Here is a 17887-nt window from a genome sequence, read left to right on the forward strand (position 1 = left end):
AAGGATATCACAAACAAGAGAAAATCTGCAGCTGCTGGAAATCTAAGCAACACACACACAATGCTGGAGGAACTCAGCAGGCCAAACAGCGTCTATAAACAGTTGACATTTTGGGCTGAGACCCTTCTCTCCGGACCATAGGACAGATTTCTACTGTGTAATTGTGTAATTACTGTGTAATCCTCACAACGACTATCCGTCTTGTCAGATTTATGTTACAGATTAAATTAACACAGGAAAGGTGGTGGTCAAGTTATCTTGAACCTGTTCCCATGATTTTATTGATTAGTGGAAATCTCTAACTAACCTTCATTTACCACATTTGCAACAATCAGAACATTAATAGAAATTATTGGAAATATTTGGGGGCGGGGAGAAGGAGGAGGAGTCTCACGTGGACTCAACTGCGTAAGCTCAACAGGTTTCCTTCTCAAGTGAAATCAGTCAACGAGGTGGATTTTTAAATCAATACACTGGTAGCTTCTTAATCAATACTAGTACACCATGTTATTTCTATAATTTCCTGATTATTTAGTTAACTAGATTTAGCTAATTTGCTGCAGTGGAGTTTGAATTTCATGCTCTTGGACAAATGGGTCTCGGATTAATAACAGATGCATTAGATCTCTCATTAAAGTCAATCACATGAAACAATAACTAACTCTGTTTCTCGTTCCACAGATGTTGCCTAACCTACTGAGCATTTCCAGCATTTTCTGTTCTTATTTCAGAATGCGAGTAACTGCAGTGTGTCATCTTTCCTTCATCACTGGTTTGTTAAACCCAAGCTTCGGTTCACGGAATCCAATAGTGCATCAAAGTGCAAAGGGACTTGGGAACCCTTGTTCAGGATTCCTGAAAGGTTAACTTACAATGGTAAGGAAGACAAATGCAATGTTAGCATTCCTTTTGAGAGGACTAGAATACAAAAGCAAGGATGTAACGCTTAAGTTTTATAAGGCTCACTGTGTCAGACTACACTGGGAGTACTGTGATCAGCTTTGGGCCCGTTATCAAAGAAAAGCTGTACTGGCATTGGAGAGGGTCCGGAGAAGGCTCACGAAAATGAACCCAGGAACGAAAGGGCTAACATCAAAGTGTTTGATGCTCTGGGCCTGTACTCACTGGAGGTTAGAAGAATGAGAGAGCATCCCATTGAAAACTATTGAAATTTGAAAGACCTCGATTGTATGGATGTGGAGAGGATGTTTCCTATACTGGAAGAGTGAAAGAGCACAGCTTCAGAATAGAGAAACATCCATTTAGAACACAAGTAAGGAAACATTTCTTTACCCAGAGGGTGGTAAATCTGTGGAAATCATTGTCAGATGGCTATACAGGCCAAGTCAGAGGTTGATAGGTTCTTGATTAATTAGGGCATCAAAGATTGTGGGAGAAGGCAGCAGAATGGGGTAGAAGGGGGTTAATAAATCAACCATGATGGAATGGCGGAGCAGACTCAAGGGCCTGAATGGCCTAATCTGCTCGGATGCCTTATGGTCCGATCAATCAGTTCGTATTGATTTATCCTTCCCACATTTCTTTGTTCATTATATTTATGTTTCATTCATTATATTTATAATTAGTACCACAAGGCAGAGAATTCCAGTGATTCACAAAAAGAATATAGTATGCATTTCAGTTTTTAATGTCCAGTGATATCTTGTAGTTACATCATCTTGTTCATGACTATCCTACTAGTGAAAACATACCAATGTCTACCATGGCAAGCCCCCTTTCCTTAGGATCTTATTTCTCTAAACTCCATGGAATACAGACCCAAACTAATTCCTACTAAATGGCCTGGTTGTTCTTTGCATTGCTTCCATTGTTCCTACACAAATCCATCAGTTATTGAGAAGTCATTGCATTTAATTGCAATGAATCGCAACATTCACTTTGTACATTCTAAATATAAATCCATAAAAATCCACCATGATCGTCTTACCTTGGCCGAAGGTGTACACATGGCCATCTTTTGCCAAGGCAACTGAAAACTGTGTGCCACAAGCAACCTTCTTGATTCCGACTCCACACAAAACATCTACTTTCTGCAAAAAGAAAATTAAAAAACCTTTACACTAAATAACAGTAACAAGAAACCTGAATTATATTTTTAACTACTTAGAAACATTAAACACCACAAATGTAGCCATAGAAGTTGACTGTTTAAACATCTTGCTTTATTTGATGCCATCATAGAGCATCAGGAAGGAAAAATATGAATTAATGTTATTATAATCACTGGTTTGGTAAGCCGTACCTGAGGAGAGGACTTGGCTGTTGAGTTACCTAGACCAAGCTTTCCATAATCTCCATCACCAAAGGCCCAAACCATCATGCTATCAGCAGAGACAGCTAACGTGTGATTTAAGCCGCAAGCAACCTAAAAGAAAATAGATCCAGTACTTTAAATGTAGTGGGAAACAATGTAAATGATAATGTGAACCGAATCATAATATAAGTCTAAATAAAGATTTTGCAGATGCTGGAAAACTGACACCGGAAAATACCAGAAATCCTCGCGGATTCGAGGGGCTAACAGAGCAATAGAGTCATACAGTGCAGAATGAAGCCCTTTGACTCACCACATCCACTGTTGCACCCATCTATACTAATCTTATTTACCCACGAGGTCCATTGATTTTTATATCTTGGTGATTGAAATGTTTCTCTGGGAGCTTCATAAACTTTTTGCGAACATTGGCTCTTCTACCTCCTTAGATAGCACATTCCTGATTCTAACTAGTCCATGTGAAAACTTCCTTCTGTCCCTCTTACCCACTCTCCCCTCATCTTAAACAATGCCCTTTTTTTCAAAGCTTATTATGGGAATACAATTCTGTTTACATCCTGCAATTTTGTATACCTTTATCAGCTCACTGCTCAGCCTCCTCCACTCTAGAAAACACACATGCAGCTGTACAATCTGTGTACCTGAAATATTTCAATCTCCTCTGCACCTTCTCCAGTGCAACTACATGCTTCCTACGGTAATGACCAAAATTGCACACAACACTCCAAGTTTGGTCTAACCAAAGTTTTATAATGTTGTAATGTGACATTTCAGCCCTTATATTCTATGTCATGGCTGATAAAGACAAGTGCCCCATATCCCTTCTTGAACACCATCTCTACCTGTTCTGCAGTTCAGGGCGTTCTGGATTTGTATTCCAATACCTCTCTGCTCATCATACTCCCCAAGGCCCTACCATTTTCTGTTTATCCTACTCTTGTTTGTTCTCCTAAATTGCATCACATCACACAATCAAGATTAAATACCATCTGCCATTCTTGGCCCAACTTTCCAACTGATTTATAGCATGCTGTAGCCTTAGACAGCCCTCCTTGCTGTCCAGACTACTAGTTTTTAATGTCATCTATTAATTTTATAATCATATTTATTGGAAGTAATAACTCTCAATGGGAGTGAGTCACTGTTTGAGTGAGCCATTCTTTGAGTTAGCGACTGAGAGAGAGAGAGAGAGAGAGAGACAATGTTTTTGGGCACGAGTCATTTGAAAAAAAAAGTCTCGTTGGGAGTGAGTTTTATTTGAGCTAATACAAAGTTCAAGTTTAATTATCATTCCACCAAAGATAAATGAAAGTTTCTCCAAGGCCAAGGTGCAAAACACATTACCAACAGCACACAGGACATATGGCTACGATTTCAAAAAAAAAGGGTCACAAAAAGAAAGACAAGTCCCTGAGTTGACCTGGTCCACCTTGTTCATCTACCGAGTGAACACTGGAGTTAAGCATTGAGCAAACACTGGAGAGCAGCACTGAACCCAGTATAAAATCCAGTGGCACACTGACAGCTCTGGCATTATCTTTCACCGGCAAGTCCAAGGCTTGCAGCCCTGATCCGTGCAACAACTGAGGCAATGCAGCTCCCCTGCATCAGTCTCGCCAGTGAACCAGGTTTGCAGTATTCTACGTTATTAATGTCTGACAGGGCCTTGTGATCACATAAAAACTTCAAACACAATCACTTGCAGCCTTTTTTCTTTAAACCACACACCACCTCAGCACAACGGTACAGAACAAGTCCACCTCCATCACTACTGAATGAACTGCCGATAGGTTAGTCCTGCAGTATTTGATGTTCTTGGTATCCAGCAATGATTTTCGATCATAATAGAGACTTACAGGAGGAACAAATACACCTCCGATCGGACCCAGAGTGGTTGCTACATCTGAGCACACTGTCATCTTATCAAACACTAAAAAGGGAGGTGTAAGCGGAGCGGCTAATGTTGAGAGTGGGCCAGTATTACAGTGCTCAGACTTCATTGAGAACAGGCAGAGGCTAAGGGTGCTGAATCATTTATACTGATTATGGAACTTGGGCTTGAGAAGTTGGTGCCAAGTGTATAACGAACTCGGGGAGAAGAGGCTGAGTAAGTGACCTTGAGTTCAAAACTCAAGGGTTGAAGAGAGAAGGTACAGGGAAGAACAGGTAAGCTATTTTATCGACTGTAAATCTTTAGTCCTTAGTTCAGTGTAGACAGGATGGTTAGGATGGTAGAATGCTCCTCATGTCTCTCTGATGACTACAACTGCAGGAAGTACATCCAACTTCAGCTACTGAACTACGGTCAAGGAAGTGGAGCTGGAGCTGGATGTTACCAGGACCATCCCAGAGGCTGAAAACCTCATAGATGAAAGTTTTATTGGTCACAGCCAGAATGCAGGCTTCAGATAGTAGACGGCTGACCACCAGAGAAATGAGGGGAGGAAGCAGTCAGTGCGGGATTCCCTGTGGTCATCCCCCTCGGCAACAAGTATAGCCTTTGGATGCCGCTGAGTGGGGTAGGACCCATTCGGGCACAGCAGTAGCTAGGTTAGTGGTACTGTGGCCAGCTCTGAGGCTCAGCAGGGAAAGGTAAACTCAGGCAGAGCAATAGCGATAGGAGACTCAAAAGTTAGGGGATGGACATTAGTTTTTGCAGCCGCCAAAGAGATACCAGTATGGTGTGTTGCCTCGCAGGTGTCGGAGTTCAGGATGCCTCGGTGTGGCTACAAAATATTCTCAAGGGGGTAGCTAAGCAGTCAGAGGTCGTGGTGCACATTGGCAAAGGGGGAAGAGGACCCGCAGAGAGATACAGGGAATTATGAAAGAGGCTGAAGAGCAGGATCTCCAAGGTAGTAATCTCTGGATTACTTCTGGTGCTAGTAGATTACTAGTGGATTATTTCCACAAACCAGTAGGAGCAGGAATATGATGACAGCACAGATTAGTAGTGGCTGAGGAACTGGTGCAGGGGGTAGGGCAGGGTTTCAGGTTCTTGGATAATTGGAACCTTTTCTGGGGGGGGTGGTAGTGACCTGTACAAGAGGGACAGGTTGCACCTAAACTGGTGGGGAACCAATATCCTGGCTGGGAGGTTCACTAGTGCTCCTCGGGAGGGTTTAAACTAGTTTGACTGGGGAATGGGAACCAGAACACCAGTTCAGAATGTGGAGGGATAGGGAGGTAGGTAAATGTTAGGGCCGGTAAAAACAAACAGGAGAAAAGGAGTAGGTATGATGGATAGATAGTATGAAGTGTATGTATTTTAATGCTAGGAATATTATGGGTAAAGGTGATGAATTTATAGCATGGGTCAGTGCTTGGAACTATTATGTTGCGGCCATTAAAGAGACTTGGTTGAGAGAGGGACAGGAATGAGAGCTTAATGTCCTAGGGTTTTGATGCTTTAGAAAAGATAGAGAGGACGTAAAAGGTGATGGTGGGAGAAAAGAGTTGTACTACTAATCAGGACAATATCAGAGCTGCACTTAAGAGGAATCATAATAGAGGGTTTAAATAAAAACACAAAATGCTGGCAGAACTCAACAGGTCAGACAGCACCTATGGGAGGAGGTAATGACGACGTTTTGGGCCGAAACCCTTCATCAGGAGAGGGCTTGTCCACTGAGTCTCTATGGGTAGAACTCAAAAATAGGAAAAGTGCAATCACACTGATGGATCCCCAATAGCCACTGGGACACTGAGGAACAGATACGCAGGTAGATTAAGGAAAAGAGTAATAGGATTGTTGTCATGGGTGACTTCAATTTCCCTAATATAAACTGGGGACTTCTTAGTGCAAATGGTTTACATGGAGCAGACTTTGTTAGGTGCATCCATGAGGGTTTTTTAAATCAATATGTAGATAGTCCAACGAGAGGAGGGGATGTACTGTATCTGGTGTTGGTAACAAGCCTGGCCAGATGAATGACCTTTCAGTGGGCAAGCAGTTTCTTAGGTTTTAAGATAGCTATAGATAAGGATAAGATAGACCTTGCAGTAGAATATTAAACTGGGACGCAGTAAATTACAAGAGAGTTAATTGGGAACAGCTGTTTATGGGCAAGTCTACATCTGACACGTGGAGGGTACCTAAAGACCAACTGCACAAGCAGACGAGGAGTCAGAATGACGGACAAGACTGGCGTGGTAAGAGATCCTTGGATGTTGAGGAAGATGATGAATTTAGTCAAGGAGAAAACGAAAAAATACTTAAAGCTTAGGAGGCTAGAATCAAACTGAGCCCTTCTGGATTATGAGGAAGCTAGAAAAGTACTCAAGAAGGGAATTAGGAAAGCCAGGAGGGGCCATGCAAAGTCCTTGGCAAGTATAATTAAAGAGAAGCCCAAGGCATTCTATACATGTATCAGGAGCAAGAGGATAACTAGGGAGTGCATGGCACCACTCAGGGATAAAGGGGGGTACATTTGCTTGGTTGAAAGGATGTGGATGAGGTCCTTAATGAGTATTTTACACCCGTATTTACCAAGCAGAAGGATGTGCAGGATAGGGAGATCAGTGCTGAGTGCATTAATATGCTAGGGCATTTTGGAGCAAAGGAGGAGCTGGGTCTCTTAAAGAGCATTAATGTGGATAAGTCCTTATGACCTGATGGGACATACCCTAGGGTTTTTTGAGAAAGGCAGGTGAAGAGATTGCTGGGGCCTCGACCAGTACTTTTGCGTCCTCTCTAGCCACAGGCGAGGTCCTGGAGTGCTGTCAAGCAGATAACGATGTTCCATTATTCAAGAAGAGAATGAGGGATAATCCTGAAAACTACAGACTGATGAGTTTCACATCAGTAGTAGGGAAATTACTGGACAGAATTCTTAGGGATAGGATTTTTGAGCATTTGGAAAATCATAGCCTAATTAGGGAGAGCCAGTATGGTTTTGTTTAGGAGAAGTCATGTTTTACTAACTTGAGTGAGTTTTTGATAAGCTGGGGAGTGTAACTGATGAAAGCAGAGCTCTGGTTATTGTCTACATGGATTTTAGTAAGGTGTCTGACACAGTTCTTCATGAGAGACTCATCCATAAGATCAAAATGCATGGGATTAACGGTGAGCTGGCTGTTTGGATTCAGAACTGGCTTGTGCATAGAAAAGAGAGGGTAGTGGTTGCAGGGAATTATTCCACCTGGAGGTCTGTGATTTGAGGTGTTCTGCAGGGATCTATAATGGGACATCTGCTGTCTGTGTTGTATATAAATGACCTAAATGAAAATGTAGAGGTGTGGGTTAGTAAGTTTGCAGATGAAACAGAGATTGGTGGTGTTGTGGATGGCACTGATGAGTGGCAAAGATACAGAGAGAAAAAAATCAATTGCAGATATGGGCAGAAAAATGGCAGATGGAGTTTAATGCAGCCAAATATAAAGTGTTGCACCTTGCTAGGTCAAATGTAAAGAGACAGTACTATTAATGAGCAGAGGGATTACAGGGTCCAAGTTCTAAGAGGCTACACAGGTCGAAAGGGTGGTTGTTAAGAAGGCCTATAGCATGCTTGCCTTTATTTGAGGCACTGAGTTCCAAAGTCAGGAAATTATGTTACAGCTTTATAAAACTCTAGTCAGGCCACATCTTGAGTATTACATAAAGTTCTGGTTGGTCGCCCCATTTTAGGAAGGATGTTGAGTCTTTGGAGAGGGTACAGGAGAAGTTTCCCAGGATGTGGCCTGGTTTAGAGGGCATGTGCTATCATGAACAAACTTGGGCTGTTTTGTTTGGAACAGTGGGGGCTAAGGGGTGATGTGATACAAGTCTATAAGAAAATGGGTGCCTGGAATGCACTGCCTGTGGTGGTGGTAGAAGTAGATAATAAGGGACATTTAGATAGGCAAATGAATGTGAGGTAAACAGACACATATGGATGTTGTGTAGGCAGAAGAAATTAGATTAGTTAGCCATTTGGTTATTAGTTTGATTGTTTCATCGCAGCATTGTGGGCTGAAAGGCCTGTTCCTGTACTACACTACTCTTCTGTATTCACATCTAATGTTTATCACAAAGGTCCACTACCAACCAGAGGTAACAGACATCCAGAGAAACAACTCTCCACCACCACACCCTGTCTCCTATTACTGAATTAATTTTACTACCTTGCCCCGGATACCAGGCAATTTTTAAAACAGCCTACCATGTGGGACCTTGACAAATGCCCTACTAAATTCCTGCAGACGACATCTAAAACGTTGACCTCATCAATATGCTTGGTTATCTCTTCCAAAAACTCTATCAAACTGCTGAGACAGGATTTCCCACGAATATAGTCTTTTTATTAATTCCCAGTCAAAAATCACTAATTCTTGTCTTTACAAGTTTAGATAACACTGTCCCTCAGCATCTTTTTATTTTGCAAGTTTCTTTACTACTGACCTAAGACTGTAATTACCTGACTTGTCCTTGCTTCCCTTCTTGAACAAAGGAATAATGTCTCCCTCCAGCCATCTGGCACCACATCTTTGGCTTACAAAGAATTGAAATCTCTGAAAAGCCTCAGCAATCTTCCACCAAACCCCCTTGCCTTCCACAGTATTCTCTGATACATCTCATCAGTCTCTGGAATTTTTCCCCCTTCGTGCACTCAAAAAAGTGCCTATCAGTTTTGAACTCAAGTTTGAAGTCTTCATTTATGGCCTTACTTACATCCCCTGGCTCCACACAGACTGTTCCTCTGGTTTATCTTTTTGCTCCTGATAAAATAACTGAAGATTTTTCTCAATTTTATCTGTCAATGATGATTTAATGGTCCATTTTTTTTTTACCTTGTTTTATTTTTCAATACTCTCCAATTCAATATTTCTCAAGGGAATCTTCTATTTCAGTTGTCCATTCTCCTGTTATATGCTTCTCTCCCCCCCCCCCCCCATCCTACCCCCTTTATCAAACCTCAATGACTTTTGTCATCGCCAGATTCCTAATCTTATCATCATTATCTTTCACACAGGAACACATTGGCCCTGAATTTGCTCTGGCTCCTGTTTTAAAGACTGGACCTTGCTTTACATGCAAGCAGCTGTTTTTAGATTACTTTTGCCAAGGTCTGTCTTATACTTTGTCTACTCGTCTTTTCTATCTCTACTGTTTGGAGTACCCCAGCAAAATGATGGCCCCTTTCTTATTTCAAAATTCTACTCATTTGGCCTCATCTTTCCAAAACATCTCTCCTGAGCAATGCCTTGATGTTCTTCACGTCCTCTAGCCTTTTAACGCACCCTCATCAGCTTGAGACTTCTATATACTTGGACACTGAGCTACCAGTTCTCCCCTTCTTTCAGCCATGTTTCTGTGACTGCAACAAAATTGTTTCCATGGGTTGATCCACACTCCAAATCAGCCTCCTTGTATTAAAGTTAATGCAGTTTATCCTATCAGTCCTCCTATGTGCTTCAACATTCCTCTTATGCTCTGCCTACTGGACTCACTTGAAGTTTATACTCTGTGTTTGATTTCCTTTCTACCACTGTACACTGTGCATCCCAACTCCTGCCAATCCCATCACAAATGAGCAAACTTCCCTACAAGGACACCCTTCCCCTTGTAGTACAGGTGCAAGACATTCTGCTTGCACAGATCCCACCAGCTCTATTAGTAATCCTCAAAGAGTATCTAAAGCCATTTCTGCAGCACCAATTCTTCCACCATGCTCACCATCAGACCTATCCACCCATTTCAATGCTTATTAGCATGTGACTCAGGAAGTAATCCAGCCATTACAAACTTGGAGTTCTTACTCATTAACCTTCTACCCAATTCTCTATATTGCAGGAGTTCATCTCCTTTCCTACAGATGTTAGTACCAACATGCAACATGACCTCTGGCTGATCCCACTCCCCTTCAGGATTCCCTGAAACCACCAGACACCAAGAAGGCAACATACTATCTGGGAATCTTGCTTGACCAGAGAAACACCTGTCTTCTCTGTTCACAATTAAATCTCCTAACACTATAGCTCCCCTGGTTTTTTATCCCACCTAATATCCAGCAGAGACAGCCATTGGGTCATAGACAACCCTCACTGTTTTTTACTGAGAGGCCAATCTAACCAGCTCCCCCCCCCCCCCCACCTCCCTGCTGAACAGCAGACCTGTTTGAGAGGACGGGGTAACTTTCACAACTGCCTACATCTCCTACTCTTCCCAGTGGTCACCAATCATCCTTTTGCCTTTGGTTCCATAGTGGGTCCATTCACAACTCCATCGGTGTTATGCACTCAGTCAGGAGCTGTAGCTGAACACATGTAGCCACGAAGGATGCTGGAAGTCTTTCTGGTTTCTACAGCAGGACCACTCCACTGGGCCGAGTTCTCATGCCATGTGCTTGGTGATCAATGAACTTCCACCAGAACTAGATCTTTCAGTTTCTCCCTCTGCAATGCTGCTGACATGAGTGTTTCTAATACATTTTGTTTTCATTAGTTTGTTATTGGTCCCTTAAGGTTGTTACAGTTGGGGGAGGTAGTGGGTATAAGAAGCTCCCACTACCTAGAAAATGCTTCCAATGGTGTGTCTCTGACAAAACCAATCACTTTGTGCAAATGGGGCTCATCAAATGGTTGGCAGCTCATCTAGAAGGAAAAGTCTGATCTCAAACCTCCACTGCCTTGCAGTTATACCCACTCAGGAGGAAGGCTTTGGGAGCAAACCCCCAAGGAAAAATCAGGAGCTTAAGTCCCTAAAGCAGTCCTGTGTTCTCAACCCTGACTAGTAACTCCTGAAACACCGCAGGTGCCAAACCGTATCGGTCTCTACCGTTCCTTTGGATTCATCAGCTGCGTGGAGGGAGGGAGCCCGCTACATAGGCAACAACTTGCTCTCCTTATCATAGACAGCTGGGACACAACATCCATGGTCAATCCCAACCAACAGAGGCCCTCATAGTTCCAGGACTCAACTACGGGATCCACATTCTTTGATTTACAACTATGATCTGAACCTGGGTGCACAGAGTAGAATTTCAAGGTATTCTAGGGTGCAGTTGTAACCAAATTTTAAAAAACCCACAAAGCTCATGGCTTTATTAACAGAGAACAGCAGCAAAAAACTTTTATACAACACCCATTCACCCTCAGTTGGAGTACAGGGGTCAGCTCTGTATATCATATTTAAAGTATGGGAGGGACAGTGTGAGGGATTTATTAAAAATGTTATTAAAGAGGGACTTCAAATGAAGACTGGGGTTGGGCAGAAGCAGCTATAACGAGATTTAAAAAATGACGAAACATTTTGATGTTGTAAATGAGAAACGTAATACGATACCTGTCCAACCTGATAACCCTCCAGAGCTGCTACTCTCTCCGGCAACTTTTTGTTGGATGTGTTACCTAGTCCCAAGCGGCCATAGTCGCCATTTCCAAAGGTGAACAACTTGCCATCTGCTGTAACTACTGCTGAATGCTTGAAGCCACATGACATCTATTTGAGACAGAAGCACATGATATTGAAATAGCACAATATTTATATTAAAAACAACACAAGATGACCAGACTCATTAAAAAACACTGGCCATAGATTGACTAGGAGAGAAAGGGGGAGGTGTTAAGGAGGAATTGTGGAGAAAGAGGTTTGGAGGTTTATGATAAATTTGCTTGAGGGATATATGGGAGATACCTCCAAATTGCTACAACACTAATGTACTTTTACACTGAAGATGCCCCCACAAAGAGTGCTAGGTGGAAGTGGCTGAAGGTTCAGGGTACAGAGGAGGATGTTTTGCCCACAGAAGATGGCTGAGTTCACTCATCTGAAGTGACCATCATCCAGTATGTAGGTAGCTCCCTGCCTGACTCCCAACAACCCAAGCCTGGATTTTATTCGGCTCCTGCTACAGGATGATTTGGAATCCTACATAATTAGAGAAATGGTGGAAAAAACTGAACAGAAGAACTTTATGCACATACCTTGTTCCCAACCTTAAACCCATGGAGGCACCACCTATTGTTTCACATCTTTGGATCTGCAATTGCTGATGCCAGGTTCTAATAACATGATTATTTAATGTGAAGGCAATGGGCGAGAGAAGGATGTTCGAAAACTGAAGACAGTATTTGCTGGAAAGTGCTTTTACATGGATAATCAAGCTTCTCCTCCAGAACAACCAGCCAAGTTTAGCCAACGATTCAGTTACTAATTTCTCCTGCACACAATTTTACCTGGACAACTTCCTCTCCTTGTAGTGCCTCAATCTGTCGTGGTCGACGCTGCCGATCGCTGTTTCCATGGCCCAACTTGCCATAGTCACCATCGCCCCAACTGAAGACTTCTCCACTTTCTGTCAAAGCCATAGAGTGGCCATCGGAACCACAGGAAGTCACCAACTGCGTTACCACAAAACCTGTCACATACACAAGTGGGAGGACCACCAGTGTAAATAGACACAATTGATTTGAAGACATGACAAGAACCTTCATTTTTAATAAGCAGATGCTACTGTGCAAGTCTGGGGTACCTTGTAGTGCTGAAATGACAGTTAACACATGAAGATCATCTGAATTTCCCTGTCCAAGTCGACCATAGCTGCCTTCCCCACATGCCATCACTGTCCCATTAGCCTGGATGACGAAAGTGCAATTCTGCCCACAAATAACCTGCAAAAGCAAAAACATCAATAAAATTATTTAGAATATTTTGAATTTGAAGCAAAGCCAACTACATTTTATTTCTCATTTTCCAGTAACCTCTCCCCCTTTTCACGTCGCCTTCTTATGCAACTGAAGAACTTAGCACAGGAAGAGGCCTTTTGGTCCACGATGTCTTTACTAACTACCAAGTCAAGTTAAAAGCATCCCATCTGCCTGAACATGGTCTATATCCCTTCATTCGTTCCCGTTCACACGCATCTCTAAATTCATCTTAAATGTTGCTATCATCCTTGTTTACCAGCTGTCGTTTTATTTCAGCCCTCCCCAACATCCACATACCCCCAAATGTTCTTCAGGTAAAGCAGAGATTCATCCGTTCTTGCAAACTGGTATACAGATGTTTCCCCCTTTACAAAGGTAGAGCGTTTCTATGAAAGCTTTCTTAAGCCGAAATGGCATAAAGTGAAGAACCATTCACTCATATGGGAAAATTTTTCGTAAAAGCCAAAATCCTCTTTGTAATGTGAAAACAGGTTACTAATGTAGGTCTTTTGTAAAAGCGAAGTAGCGTAAAGTGAACATCCGTAAAGCGGGGGCACCTGTACTGCATTTCATTGTACTGATGTGAAGTCAAGCCCACATTTGATGACCATTTCGTGGAGCACCTCCATTCAATCTGCAGGGGCAATAGTTTCCTGAGTTTCCAACTGCCCATAGTTGTAACATGATCTATGTTCCCACATACCAAATTTAATAATTTCAGGTAATTCATTTTTCTTTATTGTATCAGAACTGGCCACATCCATACTGCATGATGTGAGAATCATTTCCAGCTGTTTTGGGTTTAGCACAGCCCTGGTCCGAATTTCTGCAGATTTCACATGTCCCTCTACTGCCCTCACTGATCAACCAGTTAGACAGTGCTGTAACAATGGAATTACTTTAGCAATCCTGGCTTCATCCTATCAAAATTATTTATTTTCTTTCACCCATTACTTCCCACCTTCTCTGCCACTTAAAACTAACTTGTTTTTTTAACTTTCCTAATTCTGATGAATTCTGCTATATTACTTCTGCTTTTTTTCTCCACAGTACTGCTCGGCCTACTGTGTTTTTTCTGTTTACGTTTCAGATTTCCAGAATCTAGAGTCTTTTACTTCCTTTCTAGTTTTAGTTTTACATTTTATCTCCTGACACAGGACTTTGACCCAAACGTTGACCATTTCTTTCCTTCCATAGATGCTGCTTGACCCGCTGAATAATTCCATCACATTGTTTTTCCTCTAGTCATTCTCATTTTGAAATTGCAAAAAAAAAATCTGCCCTGTTAATAACAGAAAATAAAACATTTTCTCAAGGCCCAAAGTAACAATTAAGAATATCAAATTGATTATTTTAGTCTAGAAAGAACAGCTTTGCATTTAATGACTTACAGGTTAGGAAAGGATCAAACTAAGTTGTTTGCAAATTTTTAATATCAATCACCAGTTTGGAATTAATATTCTTATTGTTAAATTATAAGAATAGTATGGAATTTAAACTAAGTAGTCTGACCTGTTGAGCTTGTGAAAACGAAGGTGCAACAGTTGGTATCATAACATTTCTTCCAGCTTCAGCTAATTGTCCATGACGCCCCGCTCCCCAAAGGTAGACATCACACTTTCCACCAAGGTGCCAGTCCTAAAACGATATGAGATGAGTTCTGATCTTTGCATGAACATTAAGCACAGGAAATGTACATGTACAATTAGAGATTACCTCTGGTCTAGATGTTGCCCAGGACATGATTTGCTCATCCATTCCAGCAAACCACTTACTATTGTCCTGCAATTGAGAAGAAATGGCAGGATGTGAAACTTACAAGTCTTCCAAAGTTCCCACTGAGAATTCCATCTTTAAATAATACTGTATTTATTGAAGTGACTGTATGACAATTTGTGTACAGACCGTAGACTATTGATTGTCATGCTACAGATGTGAGTATAGTCTAATAACCAATTCCAATCTCCCCCAATCACCCCAAATGTAGTCTGGCCTGCTGGGCATGTTCCACAACCTTACTATTAGCAAAACATTACACAGACAGAATCTCTCCCCACTGATCTCCCTCCTGGCACCGACAACCATGCCACAGGGATCAGTGCTGGGTCCATTATTATTTGTCATCTATAATCAATGATCTGGATGATAATGTGGTAAATTCGATCAGAAAATTTGCTGATGATACAAAGATTGGAGGTGTTTTGACAGTAAAGAAGGTTTATAAACCTTGCAGAGGGATTTGGACCAACTGGAAAAATGGGATGAAAAATGGCAGATGAAGTTTAATACAGGCAAGTGTGAGGTATTGTACTTTGGAAGGAAAAACCAAGGTAGAACATACAAGGTAAATGGTAGGGCACTGAGGAGTGCAGTAGATCAGAGGGATCTGGGAATACTGATACAAAATTCCCTAAAAGTGATGTCACAGGAAGATAGGGTAGTAAAGAGAGCTTTAGGTACACTGGCCTTTATAAATCAAAGTATTGAGAATAAGAGTTGTAATGTTATGGTGAGGTTGTATAAGGCATTGTGAGGCCAAATTTGGAGTATTGTGTGCATTTTGGTCACCGAATTACAGGAAGGATACTAATAAGGTTGAAAGAGTGCAGAGAAGGTTTACAAGTATGTTGCCAGTACTTGAGAAACTGAGTTACAGAGAAAGGTTGAAGAGTTAGGACTTTATTCCCTGGAGTGTTGAAGAATGAGGGGAGATTTGATAGAGGTATATAAAATTATGATGGGTACAGATAGAGTGAATGCAAGCAGACTTTTTCCACTGAGGCTAGGGGAGAAAAAAAACAGAGAACATGGGTTGAGGGTGAAGGGGAAAAAGTTTAAAGGGAACATTAGGGGGGCTTCTTCACACAAAGAGTGGTGGGAGTGTGGAATGAGCTGCCAGATGAAGTGGTAAATACAGGCTCACTTTAAACATTTAAGAAAAACTTGGACAGGTACATGGATGAGAGGTGTATGGAGGGATATGGTCCAGGTGCAGGTCAGTGGGACTAGGCAGAAAAATGGTTCAGCACAGCCAAGAAGGGCCAGAAGGCCTGTTTCTGTGCTGTAATGTTCTATGGTTCTAAGGTAAATGCTACACCTGCCCCTACATCTCATCCTCCATCACTATTCAGGGCCCCAAACAGTCCTTCCAGGTGAGGCAGCAAGTCTGCCGAGTTCATCTCTTGTATCTGGTGCTGCCGGTACAGCCTCTTCTACACCAGTGAGATCAGGTACAAACTGGGGATTGCTTCTTCGAGTACCTGCTGCAAAAGGCAAGATCTCCCCATGGCTATCCATTTCAACGTCACTTCTCATTCCCATTCTGACACATCTGAAAATGGATGAAGCAAAACCTAGATTGGAGGAGCAGCTACACATAGTTCTACCTGGGTAGCCTCCAACTTGATGGCAATCTCTAAATTCCTGTAAATGCTTCCCTCTTTTTCCATTCCCCATTCTGGTTTCACACTCATCCCTTGGTTTCTCTTTACTTGCTCATCACCTCCCTCTGGTTCCCCTCCTTTCCTTTATTCATGTCCACTGTCCTCTCCTATTAGATTTCTTCTTCTTCAGGCCTTCACCTCTTCCACCTATTACCTCCCAGCTTCATACTTCATCTCCCCTCCCCCACCCTTCCCTCCTTACCTATCACCTGCCAGCTTCCACTCCTTCCTTCCTTCCTCCCCCACACTTCCTTAATCTGGCTTCTGCCCCTTTCCTCTCCAGTCCTGATGGAAGGATCTCAGCCCAAAACATCAACTGTTTATTCCCCTCCATAGGCGCTGCTCGACTTGCTGAGCTCCTCCAGCATTTGTGTGTTACTCAAGATTTCCAGCATCTGCAGGAGTTAAGGAGCGAAGTATCTTACCATCACATGAGCCAGCTCCTCTGCTGGTACAGGTTCTAGGTCTGGAACAGTGAAGCATTCTGGTAACGGTGCTCCTCTTGCTAAGGCCTCCGCAGCCTTAATTGTGGTGGAGAAACATTCCAACCAGGACCATTCAGAGGAGTTCCAGGTGGAAGGGTCAGGCGGACAACCAGAATGATGGGGTGGTATTGGTGGATTACACAAGAGTTGATCTAGTTGAAGGCCCACTGCTAATGAAGCTAAACACTGCATATATGGACTATGCACAAGTTGGTCTCCACAAATAACATGAGGCTAAAAAGCAAAAACAAACCAGTTGTTAAAAATAATTCTGCTGTTTTAAATATTTTGATACACAATACCAGTCCTGTTCCAATCTTGTTGGTTTTACTACCTTTTCATATGCATACTGCTCCTGTAACATGATTGGCAACCTTTCCAGAAAGGTCCTCATGCACGGTGCCATGTTTAGTCCAATAACTCCTTGTTTTTTCAGTGAAGTTCTACATGTGGCTAAAATGTGGTTACCAGTGATCCACTCATTGGTGCAGTTTACCACCAACACATCCTAGTCAATCAAAACAAAGTCATAATCATTATGATGCATTTTAAAAAGTTCAAGTAACCACATTTTGTTAATCAATCAAAACTTTCACAAGTGACACCAGGTGCTTGGGCAAATTTCATCATTTAATATTTAACTTCTAGAAATTCAACAACAATCTCTTTCAAGTGGTTTTGATTCTCATGTACTTGGTCCAACAACTCCTGAAGTGAATGTTTGGTTTATTGTACATTAACCCTTCTGGAGATTTGAGCAAGCTGGGTGAATAACTAATGCTGAAAGTGCCATCGTTTACACAAGACACACGTGATGCTATCTGGAGACAGCAATGCTGTCCTATCCATATTTATCAACAAATATTAACTGATCATTTCTCTCAGAATCTGTGCTAATTTTGTCCAAGTTTGCTTCCATGGTTACCACATGATACTTGGGATGGGGTGGTATTGGTTGCTTCTCAAGGATGTGAATAGACACAAATTTATTTTACCCCCCAGAAGCTTAAAATTTGGCGCATTATTCTACTTACTGAATG

At 42.1% G+C, this 17887-nt stretch overlaps 1 protein-coding gene across 8 annotated transcripts in view; it reads right to left on the minus strand.

Annotated features, from left to right (window-relative positions):
* The window catches only part of herc1 (HECT and RLD domain containing E3 ubiquitin protein ligase family member 1), a 281806-nt gene that overhangs the window by 24594 nt on the left and 239325 nt on the right, over nt 1–17887 (minus strand). For all 8 annotated transcript variants that reach the window (XM_059946004.1, XM_059946010.1, XM_059946008.1 and 5 more), the window contains 9 exons: nt 17182–17355; nt 16788–17081; nt 14636–14701; nt 14432–14557; nt 12745–12883; nt 12449–12630; nt 11556–11711; nt 2264–2386; nt 1949–2051 (listed from right to left, as the gene is read on the minus strand). In XM_059946004.1, coding sequence (XP_059801987.1) covers nt 1949–2051; nt 2264–2386; nt 11556–11711; nt 12449–12630; nt 12745–12883; nt 14432–14557; nt 14636–14701; nt 16788–17081; nt 17182–17355 — 1363 coding nt within the window. The remainder of the gene's footprint in view (nt 1–1948; nt 2052–2263; nt 2387–11555; nt 11712–12448; nt 12631–12744; nt 12884–14431; nt 14558–14635; nt 14702–16787; nt 17082–17181; nt 17356–17887) is intronic.

This window comes from Hypanus sabinus, chromosome 21 (assembly GCF_030144855.1).
Source record: "Hypanus sabinus isolate sHypSab1 chromosome 21, sHypSab1.hap1, whole genome shotgun sequence".
In the NCBI taxonomy this organism is placed as follows: Eukaryota; Metazoa; Chordata; class Chondrichthyes; order Myliobatiformes; family Dasyatidae; genus Hypanus; species Hypanus sabinus.